We start from the raw sequence: 15,486 nt of genomic DNA, 5'->3' as shown, positions 1-15,486 counted from the left end.
CACATCAGGTGTCATCGACGAGCAGCAGAGCGCATCAGTGTAGGACGGCTTTCGATCGGAGCGGGGTATACGATACAACTGTTATATTCCTGCAGGCGAAGCGACCAACTGCCGAGGCGAGCCGACGGGTCTTTCAAGGAGGAGAAGCGACAAAGGGCGGGATGGTCAATGATGATGCTGAACGGACGAACGCAGAGGTAAGACCGAAACCTTCCCGGTGCCCAAATGATGGCTAAGCATTCCTCCTGTGTGACGTAGTAACCCAACTCAGTTTTCTTCAGGGTACGGCTCACGTGAGCCATGACGTATTCTACATTACATGGCTTTCCATTGGGCCAAGACCACACCAAGGCCCACACTACCGGCGTCGGTGTGATCCTTTGTCGGTACGGTTGGGTCGTTATGGTGAAGAATTAGCGATGAAGTCAACAACCCGCGCCACTTTTCAAAAGACTCATTGCACGCTGATGACAACGCGGAAGTGTCTTTGCTTGTGACAAGCAGATTCGTCAAGGGTGCAATGATAAAGGTGAAGTTCTGGACGAAGTGACGAAAAGGAAAACCCAGGCCTATGAAAGTTCTCAGGGCCTTGATAGATGTGGACCTTGAAAACGGGGTGACTGTGCGAAGAATGCGCCGATCAGGAAGTATGCTGTCTTTCCAATTAACATGATCCAATATGTTTAATTTTCGGGCAACGAAGGGGCACATCATGTTGAGCTGTAGGCTAGCTGAAGTTAAACAGGTTAGGATGTCGTGCAGACCGACAAGATGCGTCGGAATAGCCTTTGAGAAAAGAACTAAGTCATCCAGGTAAAATCAACAAGTCTTCCACTTGTGGCCGCGAAGGATGGTATAAATCATGCGCTCGAATGCATCGGGCGCATTGCAGAGCCCGCACGGCATAACGTTGAACTCGCGTAGGCCATCGCGAGTGACGAAAGCTTTCTTTGGATGGTCAAGCCTCAGCCACGGGAAGCTGTCAACACCAGAGTGGAAATGTAAAGATGAGATGTATTCTGCACCTTGAAGACAATCAACAGCGTCGTCCATCCAAGGCACTAGGTAAACGACGTTTCTTGTAATCCTATTTAGGCGGCGACAAACGATACAAAATCGAACAGAGACATCTTTTTTGCGCACTGGAGTGACTGCTGACTACCAAGGACTTTGAGAAGGCTGAATGACGCCGCACTAAAGCATGTCGTCCACTTGTTCATTGACAATTCGGCGCTCTTCTGCGGCGATAGGCAGGCTGTGGGCTTCGCGGCTGTGCCACCACACAGACCGCTAACCAGTTTACCCTGATCATGCAGATTTTCGCCCACATCATCGTCGACCTGTTCGTGTCTGCCTTCTTGGCAGCCTCTTCTGCCACTTCGGGAAACTTTGTGCCTGCTGCCAACGGAAGCGAACCCAGCGTCTGCCTCCTCCCTGTCGCCCATGCTTCAGGACGATTGGCAGCGCCTCTAGCCCCGCTGTGGATCATCGAAACTAATCCAGCTACCGTATCGCCGTCGACAACATCATATGCGCAACCTATAAAGCTGCAACCACCGCCCACCGCGCACTGTGGGCTTCGCGGCTGTGCCACCACACAGACCGCTAACCAGTTTATCTTGATCATGCAAGTTAGTGCTTGGTATCAAGCTCCTTCTAAAAAATCAAGTGATTACGTTTTGGTGCAGCTGCCAAGCCCACCGTGCTGTATTTTATTTATTTCTGAATGTATTGAAGTCATACGCGCCTTGTTACTGCTATTGGGGGGCGTAGAGACAAACCCCGGTCCTGAAAAAGCCGTCCTCGACGAACTAAAAACAATGTCTACTGGCCAGGCCACACCAATATTCGGGATTAAGAGCCTCAAAACCCAGCTAACGAGCACCAACCGCCCTATTGCTAATCTAAGCACCCACCTCACAGACTTAGAAAATCTCTGCAAAAATATTTTAGCTCTCCGAACAGAAGTTGACGCCATTAGCACTAAGACCGGTCAACTAACCCATCGTATGTGCGATATTGAAGAGCGCCTTGACGACCTCGAGAACCGTTCCCTGCGCAACAATTTAATATTCTACGGTTTTCCTGACACTAACCCGAAGGAAACATACGTTCAATCGGAGCAAATAATCATAAGCCACTGTCATGAACGCTTTGCTCTTATAGTCGAGCCCAAAAATAAAGAGCGAGCGCATCGACTAGGGCGTTACACCACTAACCGCAAACGACCCATCATAGTGAAGCTTTCATCTTTCAAAACTAAAGAATCTATCCTCTCAAACGGTCCAAAACTAAAAGGCACAAATTCCAGCATTGTGGAAGACTTCACGCGTCCAGTTCGAACCGCCTGAAAACAGCTCATTGCCTTTGCTAGGAGCAAATACGTACAATTTTCATAGCGTTACAATACACTGCATATTGGAGCCCAGCGATATATCTTTGACACTGCACCAGGAATTGTCAAAGCCGTATCGTAGGGATCATGTCGCCGTCAGCAACCACGCCATCAGCACCTTAAATGCGCAAGAGCGAATCTTTCATTTTCTGTACTATATAGACGAGCGCACGCCAAGTTTCGCCCGAGACGCCAGCGCTCGTTTCTCCCCTGGCGGCACGGTTTCCAATCCCCCGGGGGTTTGCTTCCGCCGGTTCCCTTCGCTCGCGCTGAGCCAGAGGAGGCCAGGCTGAGCGCGCGCTGCACGCGAGAAGGCTTTCTCGCGCTCGCTGCACGCGAGAAGGTGTAGCTTTCCGTCGCCGCTTCTCTTCGCGGTCGCGCCCGCGTTCAGTTCGCGCTGCGCGCGAAACGTCTCTTGTTTGCGACGGCGCCTCTTCGGATGACCGGAAATTATTATTGTGTTGTTAACTGTCACGACAGCAATGTAAACATGAAAAGGTTGATGCCACCAGTGAAATTATACCGATTCACAAGAAAATGGTACGAAAGAAGCAGACGACAGACATGGATTACTGCGGTGCGCCGAGCGAAGTAAACATCTGGCAAACGAAGCGAGATCGTTTATTGATCACTCCTGAGTGTATGACGGTTTCTATATCTAACCCACGTGAAATTAATAATTACTCGGTACATAATCCTTTTATTCATACAAAAACTTTAAGTTCAACGAGTGCTTGTCCTGTCTTCTTTCTCGTGTTTCGTTTGTGTGTGCGCTGTCTAAGAATGGAAACCACGTCTGTTGTATGCGCTAGCAGTGGCCGAAGTTCACGCGTGCCGAGAAATTGAATATGTGCATGATGCATTGAACATGACCGGAGTTCATTCCCGCTTCACCATCGCACCGATCGATCGGGTTACTGGACGATACACACCCGCGTCTTGGTCGCGCCGGCATTGCTGAAGCAGGAATGATTAATAATACTTTCAACTTCCGTCTCTTGAGTACTGTTAAAAAATGACCAAGCTGTCTACATTGCTGCCTCTATTCCATATTGTAGGGGACGTACTAGTTAAAGTTGTGTGCGCATGTCGTACTTGTGCTATGCAGCGATATATCTTGTTTATTTCCGCACAGTGTCGATAGAAGTCCGTTGTCGCCATCAGAGACAACACGGATTTGTAGCAAACATAATGTGAGAAACTGCAAAAATGACTTTAGCTCGTAGGTGCCGTATGTATGTGCCGCATCGTATGTGCTGACGATTTTTCCGGCGGCACATACGATGTCGTTTCCAATTACCTGCTCAGCGTCCCTTACATGGTTAAGCAGACGCTGCCCTTTCGCCGCATTGCAGCCATATAAAAATAATCGTCAAGCGTACCGATCTTCTTAAAGGCAAATATAGCGTGTGCAGTTTGTTTCACACTAAGGGGAAAACTCGGAATGTATTGCATCGCGATGCGGCAAGCAATGGAGTCGTGCGGCGGCAGCAGCTCGAGCAGGCGCACACGCTTGAGGGGCGGTGTCGTGATCTGCGTCGTCTGCTACGGCGGCGCGCGCTGGCCGCATTTTCGGGAAGCGTGGTACTGTCAGGGGCAGTGCACCGATTTCATCGGTACTGCGGGAACTGAGCTGATATTCTTTACTAAACGTTGTGCGTCGCCACACTCTGATCCTTCATTGGCGCTAATGGAGTTCCACAAACTTCTTTTGACAACATGGTTCATTTGTTCTTTCGAAGGGCCGGAGTACTGAGCGTGTGCACGTATATTTCTTCACTGTATGTGCTACCGTAATGAGCAGCGACAAAACGCACCAAGATGTGCGCGCAACGTGCTCAGTCTTTGTTTGACTCGAAAGGAAAACAAAGCACTCAACAATGGGAGTCGAACACGGTGAAACAAACGGACACGATTAAATGAACGTTTTAGGTTCAGACAATGAGCTGGAAGTGATTTTTCTCGATAATCATTCGCTACACCAGACAGACCCTGCCCGCCGGTGGGGAATTGGACACGTCACGCTCGGAACTTCAGTTAGTATCTCGTCATGTCCCCAGCGGCAGCGATGACAGCGCTCATCCTGGAAGGCAGTGAAGTGTAGAATGACTTGATCAGGGATGTGTTCATTCGCTGCACGTCTCAGTCACTGACGATGGTGGATCGAAGCCTATCCTCGGGCGACTGATAGAGGGGATGTTGCGCCAGCGATACTTTCAACGAGCCCCAGACATTTTAAATGATGTTGGCGCCCGGGGATTGAGGCGGCCGCTCCAAGAGAGTGACTGCGCGCTCTTCTAGCAGTTCTTGCACAGCACGAGCAGTGTGGATCGGCGTCCTATCGCGTTAGAATATATAGTCGCCTTCCAGAAACGGGCCGTCAAGAATGTATGGAATCAGTACGTCGTCTATGACTGCCATGCAGCGATGAAGTTACATTCGAGGCGTATCAGTGGGCGTCGCGCAACGCTTAGCAAAGAATACCGGCTCCTTTCACGCAGTAACGATGTGATCAGCGCCCTGCACCTGACAGTAGAACGTTTCTCGACAATGCGGCCAGCGTGCGCCGCCGTAGCAGACGACGCCGTTCAAGATCCCGCCCCTCGAGCATCTGCGCGAGCTGCTGCGCTTCGAGTTTTCCCCTAAATGTGAGAGAGACTGTACACCGCCCTTCGAAGGAAATGTCCACGCGCACACACCGCGCGCGGCGCGAAACGTGCCCAAACACGAGCAGTGCAGGAGGCAATCAAGGCGGCGCGAACGAGAGATGGGAGAGGGGTACCACCGGCTAATAGAATTTTGCTCCGCATGCGGCGCTCTCAACGCCGGCGCAGCAGCGCCGCTCTCGGTGCCGTTCTTGTCGATACTAACATACGTAGTTTTCTTCCCAAACGCGTGCTCCTGTCTAATCTAGTACAATCAACCGGCAGTAGTATACTGATACTAACAGAAACATGGCTCAATGACGACATTTCAAATACGGAGGCACTGGCTGACTTGCCGAACTTTAGCACTTTTCGCCAAAACCGCAAAAATGCTCGTGGCGGGGGCGTACTGATCGCCACTAACAGAGAACTATCATGCTCTCTAATCATTACATCTTCACAACTGGAATCGCTATGGGTAATGTGTCGTGCCCCTCCCGAAGCAATAATGCTTGGGTTATGCTACAGGCGCCCTCGAACTGATCCAGATTTCGCCCTCGAACTTAATGAAAAATTATCCCAGCTTACTAAAAAAGCACCCCAATTCACACATCCTCTTTTATGGAGACTTCAATTTTCCTAGCAATAATTGGCTCAATCAGGCTTCACCAACTTCAGGAAATACTGAAGCAAGCGAATTTATGAATGTTTCTCTCAACTTTGACCTCATCCAACAAGTAACAGAACCGACGCGCGTCACTAGTGAATTCTAGACTCTGTACTAACGAATAGCCCCGAATGCTTAAAATCTATCGCATATTTACTGAGGAATCAGCGATCACAAAGTCATTCATACCACTTTTATTTCGTCCCCAAAACACGTCCCATCTTCCGGAAAACAATTTACTTGTACGATAAGGCTAACTATGAAGCAATTAATAATGAATTACGATATTTTCTGCCTATTTTCCAATCCAATTTCGGTTTCCGTTGCCTCAATGACAACTGGCTAGTGCTTAAGGACAAAATTACTGACCTGACTAATCAATTCATCCACACGGTGAGCTTTCTTGCCAATAAAAATAAACCATGGTTCTGTAAAAATTTCAATACACTCGAAAATAAGAAAAAGCGCCTTTTTCGTACTGCGAAATGTGATGGAAGTCGGAACGCATGGGACAGGTACTATTCTGCGGAAGACGCTTATTACACTGCAATTCAGAAAGCGAAGGAAACATTTTATCATAACGACTTAGCTAAAACTCCAAAAACTAACCCTAGAAGATTTTGGGAAGTCATAAACCCGCAACAAACACATGACGTCACACTTACGAGCGATAAAGACTAAATTATAAGCAACGCTGTTTGTGCTGACACCTTTAACATCGCGCTTTCATCCGTGTTCACTGAAGAAGCCGTCTCGCCTCTTCCTACGCCACCTACTGCGACACTATACGAATGATGGCCCCTGTTGAAATTTTTGTCGCTGGCATTTCATCACTCATTGACAAATTAAAACTTTCATCATTGGCTGGTGTCGACGATATTAACTCAAAACTGGTAAAAATACTAAAGAAATTATTGCAGTGTATTTTTCGATGCTCTTCTCACTTTCACTTGAAACAGGAATCTTACCAGACGACTGGAAAGAGGGCAAGGTCATTCCAGTCCACAAATCAGGTAAAAAACAATCCCCCCTAAATTACCGCCCCATTTCTCTAACAAGCGTCCCATGCAAAATTATGGAACACGTCATACACTCTCACATTATGCACTTCCTTGACACTAACAATTTTTTTCATCCTGCCCAGCACGGATTCCGTAAATCTTTATCTTTTGAAACCCAACTTGCCATATTTCTTCATGATCTACACTCTAATCTCGACCTCAACCTTCAGACCGATGCAATCTTCCTCGACTTCGCAAAAGCATTCGATACAGTACCACACAAACACCTTATACTAAAACTCTCTCAGCTGAACTTGCGCCCTAACGTTCTCGCATGGATCGTAGCATTCCTCAACAAACGCTCCCAGTTTGTTTCAATTAAAAGTAGCCGTTCCAGCTCCCTCCCTGTAACATCCGGCGTCCCCCAAGGATCTGTACTCGCACCCTTTTTATTCCTCATATATATTAACGACCTGCCTGTACATGTATCCTCCCATATCCGTTTATTTGCCGACGACTGTGTCATCTATCGCACAATTACAAATATTTCTGATCAAACTGCACTCCAACATGACCTTAACCTTGTGCAACAGTGGTGTGATCGTTGGTTAGTGAAGCTTAATCCTACTAAATGCAAGCTCGTTTCCTTTCATTGCAAACTTAATCCCTTATCGTTCTCATACCTAATCTCCCACTCCACTGTCGAACAAGTTCAATCATACGAATATCTAGGCGTCGCCTTATCCTCTGACCTTTCTTGGAACGCACACATCAGCAATATCATATAATCCGCGAACAGATCCCTCGGTGTATTAAAGCGTCATTTGCGTCATGCACCATCAGACATAAAACTTCTCGCTTACAAATCGCTCATCAGATCGAAACTAGAATATGCAGCGCCCATCTGGAGCCCGCACCAGGCATACTTAAGAAACGAACTAGAATCTGTACAAAATCGTGCCACTAGGTTCATCCAATCTTCATATTCATACTACATAAGCATATCATCCCTAAAACGTAAAACTGATCTTGCTAATCTTTCTGTGCTTCGCCGCATTGCCAGTCTTTGTTTGTTTCAATCGTTTTCACAGTCCGCTCAATCAAGCACCGTATATCATCCCACCGGCGCTCATATCCCCCCCGTACGTCCCATCCTTACTCAATCGCACGCGCACGTGCTCGCACCACTACTTTTGCGGCCTCATCTTGTCTTCGCACAGCAGTGGACTGGAATGGCCTTCCCCGTGACATTGCAGCCATCGCGTGTTCATCAACTTTTGCGGACAACTTAACTACATTCGTTTCTCATGAAGATCACTCTCTGTAACCTTGATTTGTAAACCCCCCCCTTATGTAATACCCCCTAACCGGGGTCCTTAAGGTAATAAAGTGATGTGATGAAGCGTTGCCACAAGGGAGCATGTGAACCAGTGTCAATGTTATGAGAGACACTTGTCATGCGACCCAAGCATAGGTGGTTGCAGTCTAACGAAGAAACGAACTCGTTAAGGAGGGTAAGAAGTTTGATGTGATGACATGGCGAAAGGCGAGCGGCGATGGCGCCTTCGAAATCGGCTGAAGGCGGTGTTGATAAGCCAGAATCTATGGCGTCGAGATGTAAACAGGTGACGCCATTGTAAACGTCAAGGTCTTCAATACATGTGAAAGTTGCAAAAAAACTAAGGTCTCAAGACGCAGTACGGTTACTGGGTACCGGGTGCGGATTACATATGGGTGTCAAAGCGGACTCACACCTAACAGTGAGGACGGCTAAGGGGAGAAATAAGTCATTGCGGTGAGAAAGCAAGTGAGATTGCGTAAACGCCACAGTGTAGTCTGGCACGGCAGCACACGACAAACTCAACTACCGATGTCTCCGGGGCTGAATCAATATCAGCATCAATCAAGACCTTTCGAACACAGAAGTCGGCGCCGACCGATGATAGTCGCATAACGACGAAAGGGATACTTGCGTGTGAGAGCAACCGATGATTTCACTATGACATGACAGGAAGTCCCACCGGAGGGTAAGATCATGAGAACAGGATGGCAACACAAAAAAAAGTCAGATGATGTAAAAAATATCCTGGATGACTACACGGGCGGCGCATACAGCTGTGGGATGAATGTACTGCGTGCTAGCAGTGCAAAGTGCCATGCCAGAAAGGTAGCGACCTTTTTAGCTTGCGATAAAGATTTTCACGGATGACGGAAACGGCGGCCCCGTAGCATTTCTACAACTACTAGTACGTACAGCGGGGCGTGGCATTTCTCGAGGCGCTCGACATTTCTGCGCAGGTGCGAGTAATAGCGGGTGCGAGAGAAAATCTGGGGGTCTTTGCTCCTTGAATATCTTAGTCTGCCTAGGCACTATGGTGGATAAGTTTCTTTGCGCGTACTGTATGCGTTTGTACCCTAGGCGTGCCGGCATTGCCGAGTGGGGTCGAGTTTGTTTACGCTCGGACGCTGGCTGCCGGCACGGTGAAACAAGTGAACTAGCGCGCGCTGACCCCCATTTGGTGATCCTTGTTTTTAAAGGTACGTCAGACACTTTCTCGCGCGTGCCTCGCTGCTGCTGAGTCAGTAATGTCCAATTAATATTTGTTGCGCCTCACAGCACTCTAGCTTAAATAAATACAGAAAAACGTCAATGAATTTTTCTGGCAAGCAAAAGGAGCCGAAGTAAAGGACCGGTGTGCTCTCCTGGAATTTTCAGGAGCGTTTCTGAGTGGGTCCCTTTGAGTGAAGTAAGCGCACAGCGCCTGAGCAACCGCGGTTGAACGCAATTGCCTGATGTCATGCCGTGAGTATTGGCTTTCATCTCGTCCACGTTGGGTAGGGTTAGCCTAGCTTTAGGTTAGGTTTCCGTTAGCTTAAATTACATTAAGTTAGCGTAAAAGGCGTTAGGGTGGCTCAGCGTATTCTCACAACAGTTACGTCGGAAGCATTATTGTCTTTTTGTCTCGACCTCGTTAGGTTAGGTTAACGTTCAGCTAGGCTAACGTAAAACGCGTTAAGGGGGACCGGCGTATTCTCATAGCGGTTGCTGGGGCACCGAACGTCACCGGCACCCTTTCAGCCACTCACGTTCAGCCGCGGTTGCGAAGGCGCTCTGCCTTCTAGATTTTGAATATAGCAGGACCGGCCTCTTCCACGGCCCCTACTGCTCCCACGAAAGCATCTGCGAAGTTATCACTTGTTTGACCGCGCCGGCAGCCAGTGTCTGAGCGTAAACAAACTAGACGCCACCCCGCAATGCTGGCACGCCTAGCAGCAAACGCACAGAACACGCGCCAAGAAACTCCTCGGTAGTGCACAGGCTGAGTCATATGTTCAAGGAGCAAATGCCCCTACATTTACTCTCTCGCACTCGCACCCGCTCTTACTCGCGCATGAGCGCAAAGGTCCAGCGCCTTCGCAAGTGCCACGCCCCGTTGTACTTACTAGCAATTGCAAAGTTGCACCCCGGTATCTACAAGCGCTTGTGTGGCTGCTCCCTCAACGTGGTCGTCACTGACATCCTGCCATGAAAATTGAGGTCTTAGAAAGTTCGATAGCTTACAGTTCTTGGCTCCGGAACTACGCTAATTAGTTTCGCTCGGAAGTAGATTGTCGACGACGCATCGGTCAGAGCGACGGTGGACGTGGAGAAGGAGAGCAAGCAGCACTGGCAAGCAGCACTTTGAACGCGTTATCCTCAATGCCTTTCAGAATATGTTTAATCTTCTGATCCTCCGTCAAGGTTGGATTAACACGGCTGCAGAGAAGAGGTGCGATGCATGCTCGATATAGCTGGGAAAGGTCTGGCACTGCTGCTGTGCTCGCTGGCGTAGACGCTGTTCGGCGTGTAGTTTGCGGACAGTGGGGCAGCTAAACGCTGCGGTGAAATGTGTCATGAATCTAGAACAACTCGAGAGGTCAGATCAGTGATTGCTGATATCGCAATCCTGTGCTTTAAGAAAGTAAAATATGACGTTACATTTACCTGGTGGTCCCGCTTATTGTTAGCGCTTACACGTTCATAGGAGGACTGCCAGTCTTCGACGTCATGTTCTCCGATCCGGCTTAAATGGCCGGGTCGCGCTAACTGAGAGTGCCAGCGCAAGTGACAGGGCAGACCAAGGTTCAGTCGGTGCATTGGCTGCATCCGTCATAGCGTTGGTGGCCAACGTACGAGTACAGAGCTCCAAGGTGACTTGAAGGATGGCAGCAACCTCCCCCAAACGTGATGGTATTTATTCACAAAGGTGATAATCACTCAGCCTAGCAGCAGCGAACAACGTAAGATCTTGTTCTTGTACACTGGTGAAATGGCGCAAACCATTCCGGAGCATCAGCCATGAATCAGGTCGTGATAAACTGCTATGAACTTCTTTTAGAAAAGTAAGATGAAATAAAATAAGTATCTTGTAAATGCAATTTAAAGTGCCTACTCTTACAGTTACAAGGGATCAAATATCCAAGTACGACAGAAAAATACCTATGTGAGCATAATAAGCACTAAGAAGAATTTCTGCATGCAATTATTTTTGTCTCATGCGGAAAGATGCAGAGTGCTTCCCAAACGTTCATGTGGCTGTGACCCAGTACGGTAGCCCCAAAGAACTACTATAAGAGCCGAAATAAAGCAATGGTTTTAGAAGGGCTCTTCTATTATATTTTGCTTTAAGTAATTAACCAGCGGCATCTGCAAAGAAAGTGTTGCTGAGATTCACTCTCAATGCATAGAGGACAAATGTCATATAGCACGCCAGACCTGTGGCGGTGAAACTTCAGTCGGGGGCATTCGGCACCATAGTCTCGTAATAGTTGCTTCAATTTTTCTAGTGGAGCACCATTTGTATTTCGAAGGAAAATTTAGATGCAGGAAATGAGCTGTTAACAACGATGACTTCGTGAAGTTATTTGCAGTAGTATATATTTCCTGAATAGCTCCACAGTAATGAAAGCTACGTAGGTAAAATTAGGATTATAGGGCCATCATGGGATGCTACGGCGAGTGCATCTGCATATAGATTTAAGGCTAGACCTCTGTGGCGTGGCACCCACACTAAATGAACGTGACGTAAATGCCTTGGCAGGAGCAAATAGACCGATTCTAATGAATCTGTCAATTTGGACATCGGTAGCTCTTTCACAATTACTGCGTGGGTCGTTGTTGTCGTCGTCATCGAGCTGCCACCGAAGACACGAGGTGCGTCTGCTGCATTACACATTAAGCGGCGTAGATTCCAAAATACGATCCTTCCGCAAAATGTCAGCAAGAACAAATTAAACTATCGGATTTTACGTGCAAAAACCACGATCTGATTACGAGGCACAACGTAGCGGGGGACTCCGGTAATTTTGTCCACCAGCAGTTCCGTAACGTGCACCTCAGTCTTAAGAAACGGGTGTTTTCCCATTTCGCCCCCAGCGAAATGCGGCGGCCGTGGCCGGGACTCGACCTCGCGACCTCGTGCTTAGCAGCCCACCACCATAGCCACTAAGCAACAACGGCAGGTTCCAGCAAGAACAGTGCAGTGGTAAGCGCAAAATTATTTTAACACGTTAAGGGAAATACGCACGACCTTGTTTACACCATTGAGTTTACCTGGATATGTCACTGAATACGCACCACATGTTTGTGTCCGCAGAACCAACATACATCTGCTAATTCAAGAAGGAATCAGAGCTTATGAAATATTTTCACAAAAATGCTGCTTTCACAATGACTACCATATCAACAGTGGCACCAACAGCTTTTTAGATGCGGAACACATAGCTAAATCGTATATTAGAGAAATTAGACCGCCCGCAAATAAAACTGGTATTAGATTGTACTCAGTCGGTACAATAAATATTTCGTGAACTTTTCAAGGCTGCACATGAGAGAAATCCGGAGACATAACATTGTGAAATACGGCAATACCATCTCAGCATACCTCAGCATACATTGACACCAAGGGTGCTGTTCTGGGCTAATGAGGCATCGTCAAATTATGCCATATTGTGAAATACCGAAATGGCGGAATTTCCAGTCGATCGAAGTAGCTACGTGTAGATAGTGTTGCGGCGCTAGGTTATGTCTCAAACCCGGCTCGATGTGGTAGTGTGAAAGAGGCTTCGGGTTGAAGAAAACAGGTGCTGAGAAGGTGGGAAATCGGAAACCAACAGGTTTTCTGGCACTCGAACAAAACTTATTTACATCATTGAATAGGTAAAAAAAAAGTCGTGTTGAGCAACGAGCACCGGAATGAGCCTCGTTTTCATGGCCCAGAGCAGCAGCTTGTTCCTCCGCATCGTCATTATAAAACCTCTGTTGAAGCACTCCCTCCTGGCAACATCCAATCACGCACAGGTCACAACCCACCAGGACGACAGACATTCAAGAAGCACATAAAACACTGTCGTAGATGGAATATCGAACAGGTGACAACAACTCCCCCCCCCCCCCTCCAGTTTCAGTGGGCGGAGAGAGAGAGTCTGGCCGTGGGAATGGGAGATGAGATCGTTACGCCCACGTGGTCTTCTCTGATGCTTCTCAGGATAGGGCAGGCGCCAGTTCGGGGAGGCTTTCTTCAGGGAAACGTTCACGAGCCTTTCGCGCCGTGTATGCTCCCTGTGAGTGGCAACTATTTCTTTCCTTTGTGGAGCTTCTCTGGCGAGAGAAGCTCGTTACGGGAAAATCAGCAGGACCCAGCATCGCGTGGGAACTGTCCTCCGACTATCTTTCCAGCGTGGCTGTCGCATTTTAATCTCGCGCGGGACAAACAGCAAAGTTGTCTACTGCAATCATGACAGTAGCATCAGTGATGGAAATAGTGGGTTACTAATGTTGAGCTTCCTCGTATAAAACTAAATTGATGGAAACTATTAACAAAGGTACAATTTAAGTGTTTAGTGTCAAAGAAGCAACCGACAGGACCGTAGTCTTGCTTTATTCCATGGCTCAAACTTATTCATTAGGCGTGAAATGGAAAGCAGATGCCTAGAAATATATACAGGGTGTTTAAGCTAACATGGGCGAAGTATTAGAAAAACAAACATGGGCACTACTCGTGTCGAATCGGCACAGTATCGTTCTGAGGTGTCATGATATGTTTTGACAATTCATCAAATCGTGTAAATAAAAAGACTCCTTAATTGACTTTTTAAATAGTAGTTCTAAGAAACAATCTTCAATACAATAGTTGCAGCGCTTGTTCAGAAACATCGGATTATTTCGTCTATGCTAATTGCCCCGTTTCATTTTTGTGTTTCATCTCCGTTCTTCACACTATCAGCGTCACCACCTCCGTAAAGTTCATTCGTCTGAAAAAAAAAAAAAGCCTGCGCTGCGTCAAATGCTGCTTCCGGTCCCATATTGCATTCACAAGTGGCGACCGCTTTTTCCTTGAATAATTTTTTACTTAAAGCGGTACGTACTTTTGTCACTTAACGTCTTTCGCATTCACCTTCAGACTGTTCAATCGATCTCTGTGCGCGAAGCAGCATTTTCTAGTTGTTCAAAGTTACATTTGAGGGCACAACAAAAGTGCGGCGACTGAGGCAACAGTCACGTGGTATTTTTTTTTAAATTTCGCGCACTTTAAACAATGGCTGCAAAAAAAAAAATGAAACAGGGAAGTTAGCTTAGATGAAGTAATGCAATGGTCTGACCAAGCACTACAACTTCTGTATTGAAGATATTTCGCTGGAGTTCCTGCTTAAAAAATCTTAATTTAGGATTCTTTGTTAATTACCAAGCTTTGTGGGATGGAAAAAATATCATGACGTGCTCTATATGACTCAGAACAATACAACGCCAATTCGACAAGCGTAGCACCTATTTTTGTTTTTTAATACTTCGCCAAAGCTAGCTGAAACTCTCTGTATAATATGGCTATGTAAGAGGGCATTGAAGAGCTATTTCTATTCATCTCTCCTTTCTTGGAATACACATTCAAAAGGGCGGCATATTTGCTATGCTGATAAATAATTTGCGTTATGTTATAGCTGTTTCATGAAGTGCAGTGTGGTACACACCTGCACAGGAAGAACGTCAGTAGCGTTGTTGCTCTGGAGTCCAATGTGGGCGAAGTTTATTCTTGCAAGAGTAGAGAATAAATGAGCTGCAAGAAAAGAAAGACAACACAAAAAGCCATCAGTGCACATGTGTTATACAGAAGATAGAGAAGAAAAACACATGTACACTAGAAAGCAGTGAACACGATATGAATTTCAATATATGTTTCTTGCCGTTCTTAAAGGCGGGTTCCTTTTTCTTGACTATTGTAACTTTGTACCATAGGACAATACTACACTTATGATTCTACATCCATCTCTGGACACGCTTCACAACCCTCTATCCTGGTCGGGTCGTATTGACTTCAGCAGTATACGTTGATGTGAAGTCGCTTGCGAAAGCGTAGAAAAAGATGCAGACAGCTATTTGCTTCGTAGATGAAATTATTTATTTCGAATGACATCTTTTCGGAAGCACATTTTCAAAACCATCAACTCAAGCTAACGGCTTATCCACCGTAATAACTCTAACATTTAAATGCGAGCAAAGGTTCAGACTTAAGTGGGGTGCAGTCACACGCAGTAACAAGCAAAAAAGAGAACCTAATGGTGCAACAGTGTGTTCCGATTGCTGGTTAAGAGAGGCAATAAAGAAGTGGGGGAGATGCGTTTACAACTCGTGTTCTTTCTTTTTGCTTTATCTTATTGATGCTTAGGGATGTCATTTATTCCTAGAAGCGTACAGGCGTTCTTTTTTAAATAGTGAATCGCTATTTGAAGATTTGACCGAAA

At 46.9% G+C, this 15,486-nt stretch overlaps 1 protein-coding gene across 1 annotated transcript in view; it reads right to left on the bottom strand.

The window, feature by feature from the left end:
• LOC135916811 (uncharacterized) overlaps positions 1-15,486 on the bottom strand; it is a 105,205-nt gene that overhangs the window by 52,905 nt on the left and 36,814 nt on the right. The window contains exon 4 of the mRNA XM_065450249.1: positions 14,716-14,801. Within this exon, the coding sequence (XP_065306321.1) occupies positions 14,716-14,801 (86 nt within the window). The remainder of the gene's footprint in view (positions 1-14,715; positions 14,802-15,486) is intronic.

The sequence above is a fragment of the Dermacentor albipictus genome, chromosome 1 (genome assembly GCF_038994185.2).
Source record: "Dermacentor albipictus isolate Rhodes 1998 colony chromosome 1, USDA_Dalb.pri_finalv2, whole genome shotgun sequence".
NCBI classification, from domain to species: Eukaryota; Metazoa; Arthropoda; class Arachnida; order Ixodida; family Ixodidae; genus Dermacentor; species Dermacentor albipictus.
Note: the sequence above shows the minus strand (reverse complement) of the source record. Positions and strands in the feature narration are given on the sequence as shown.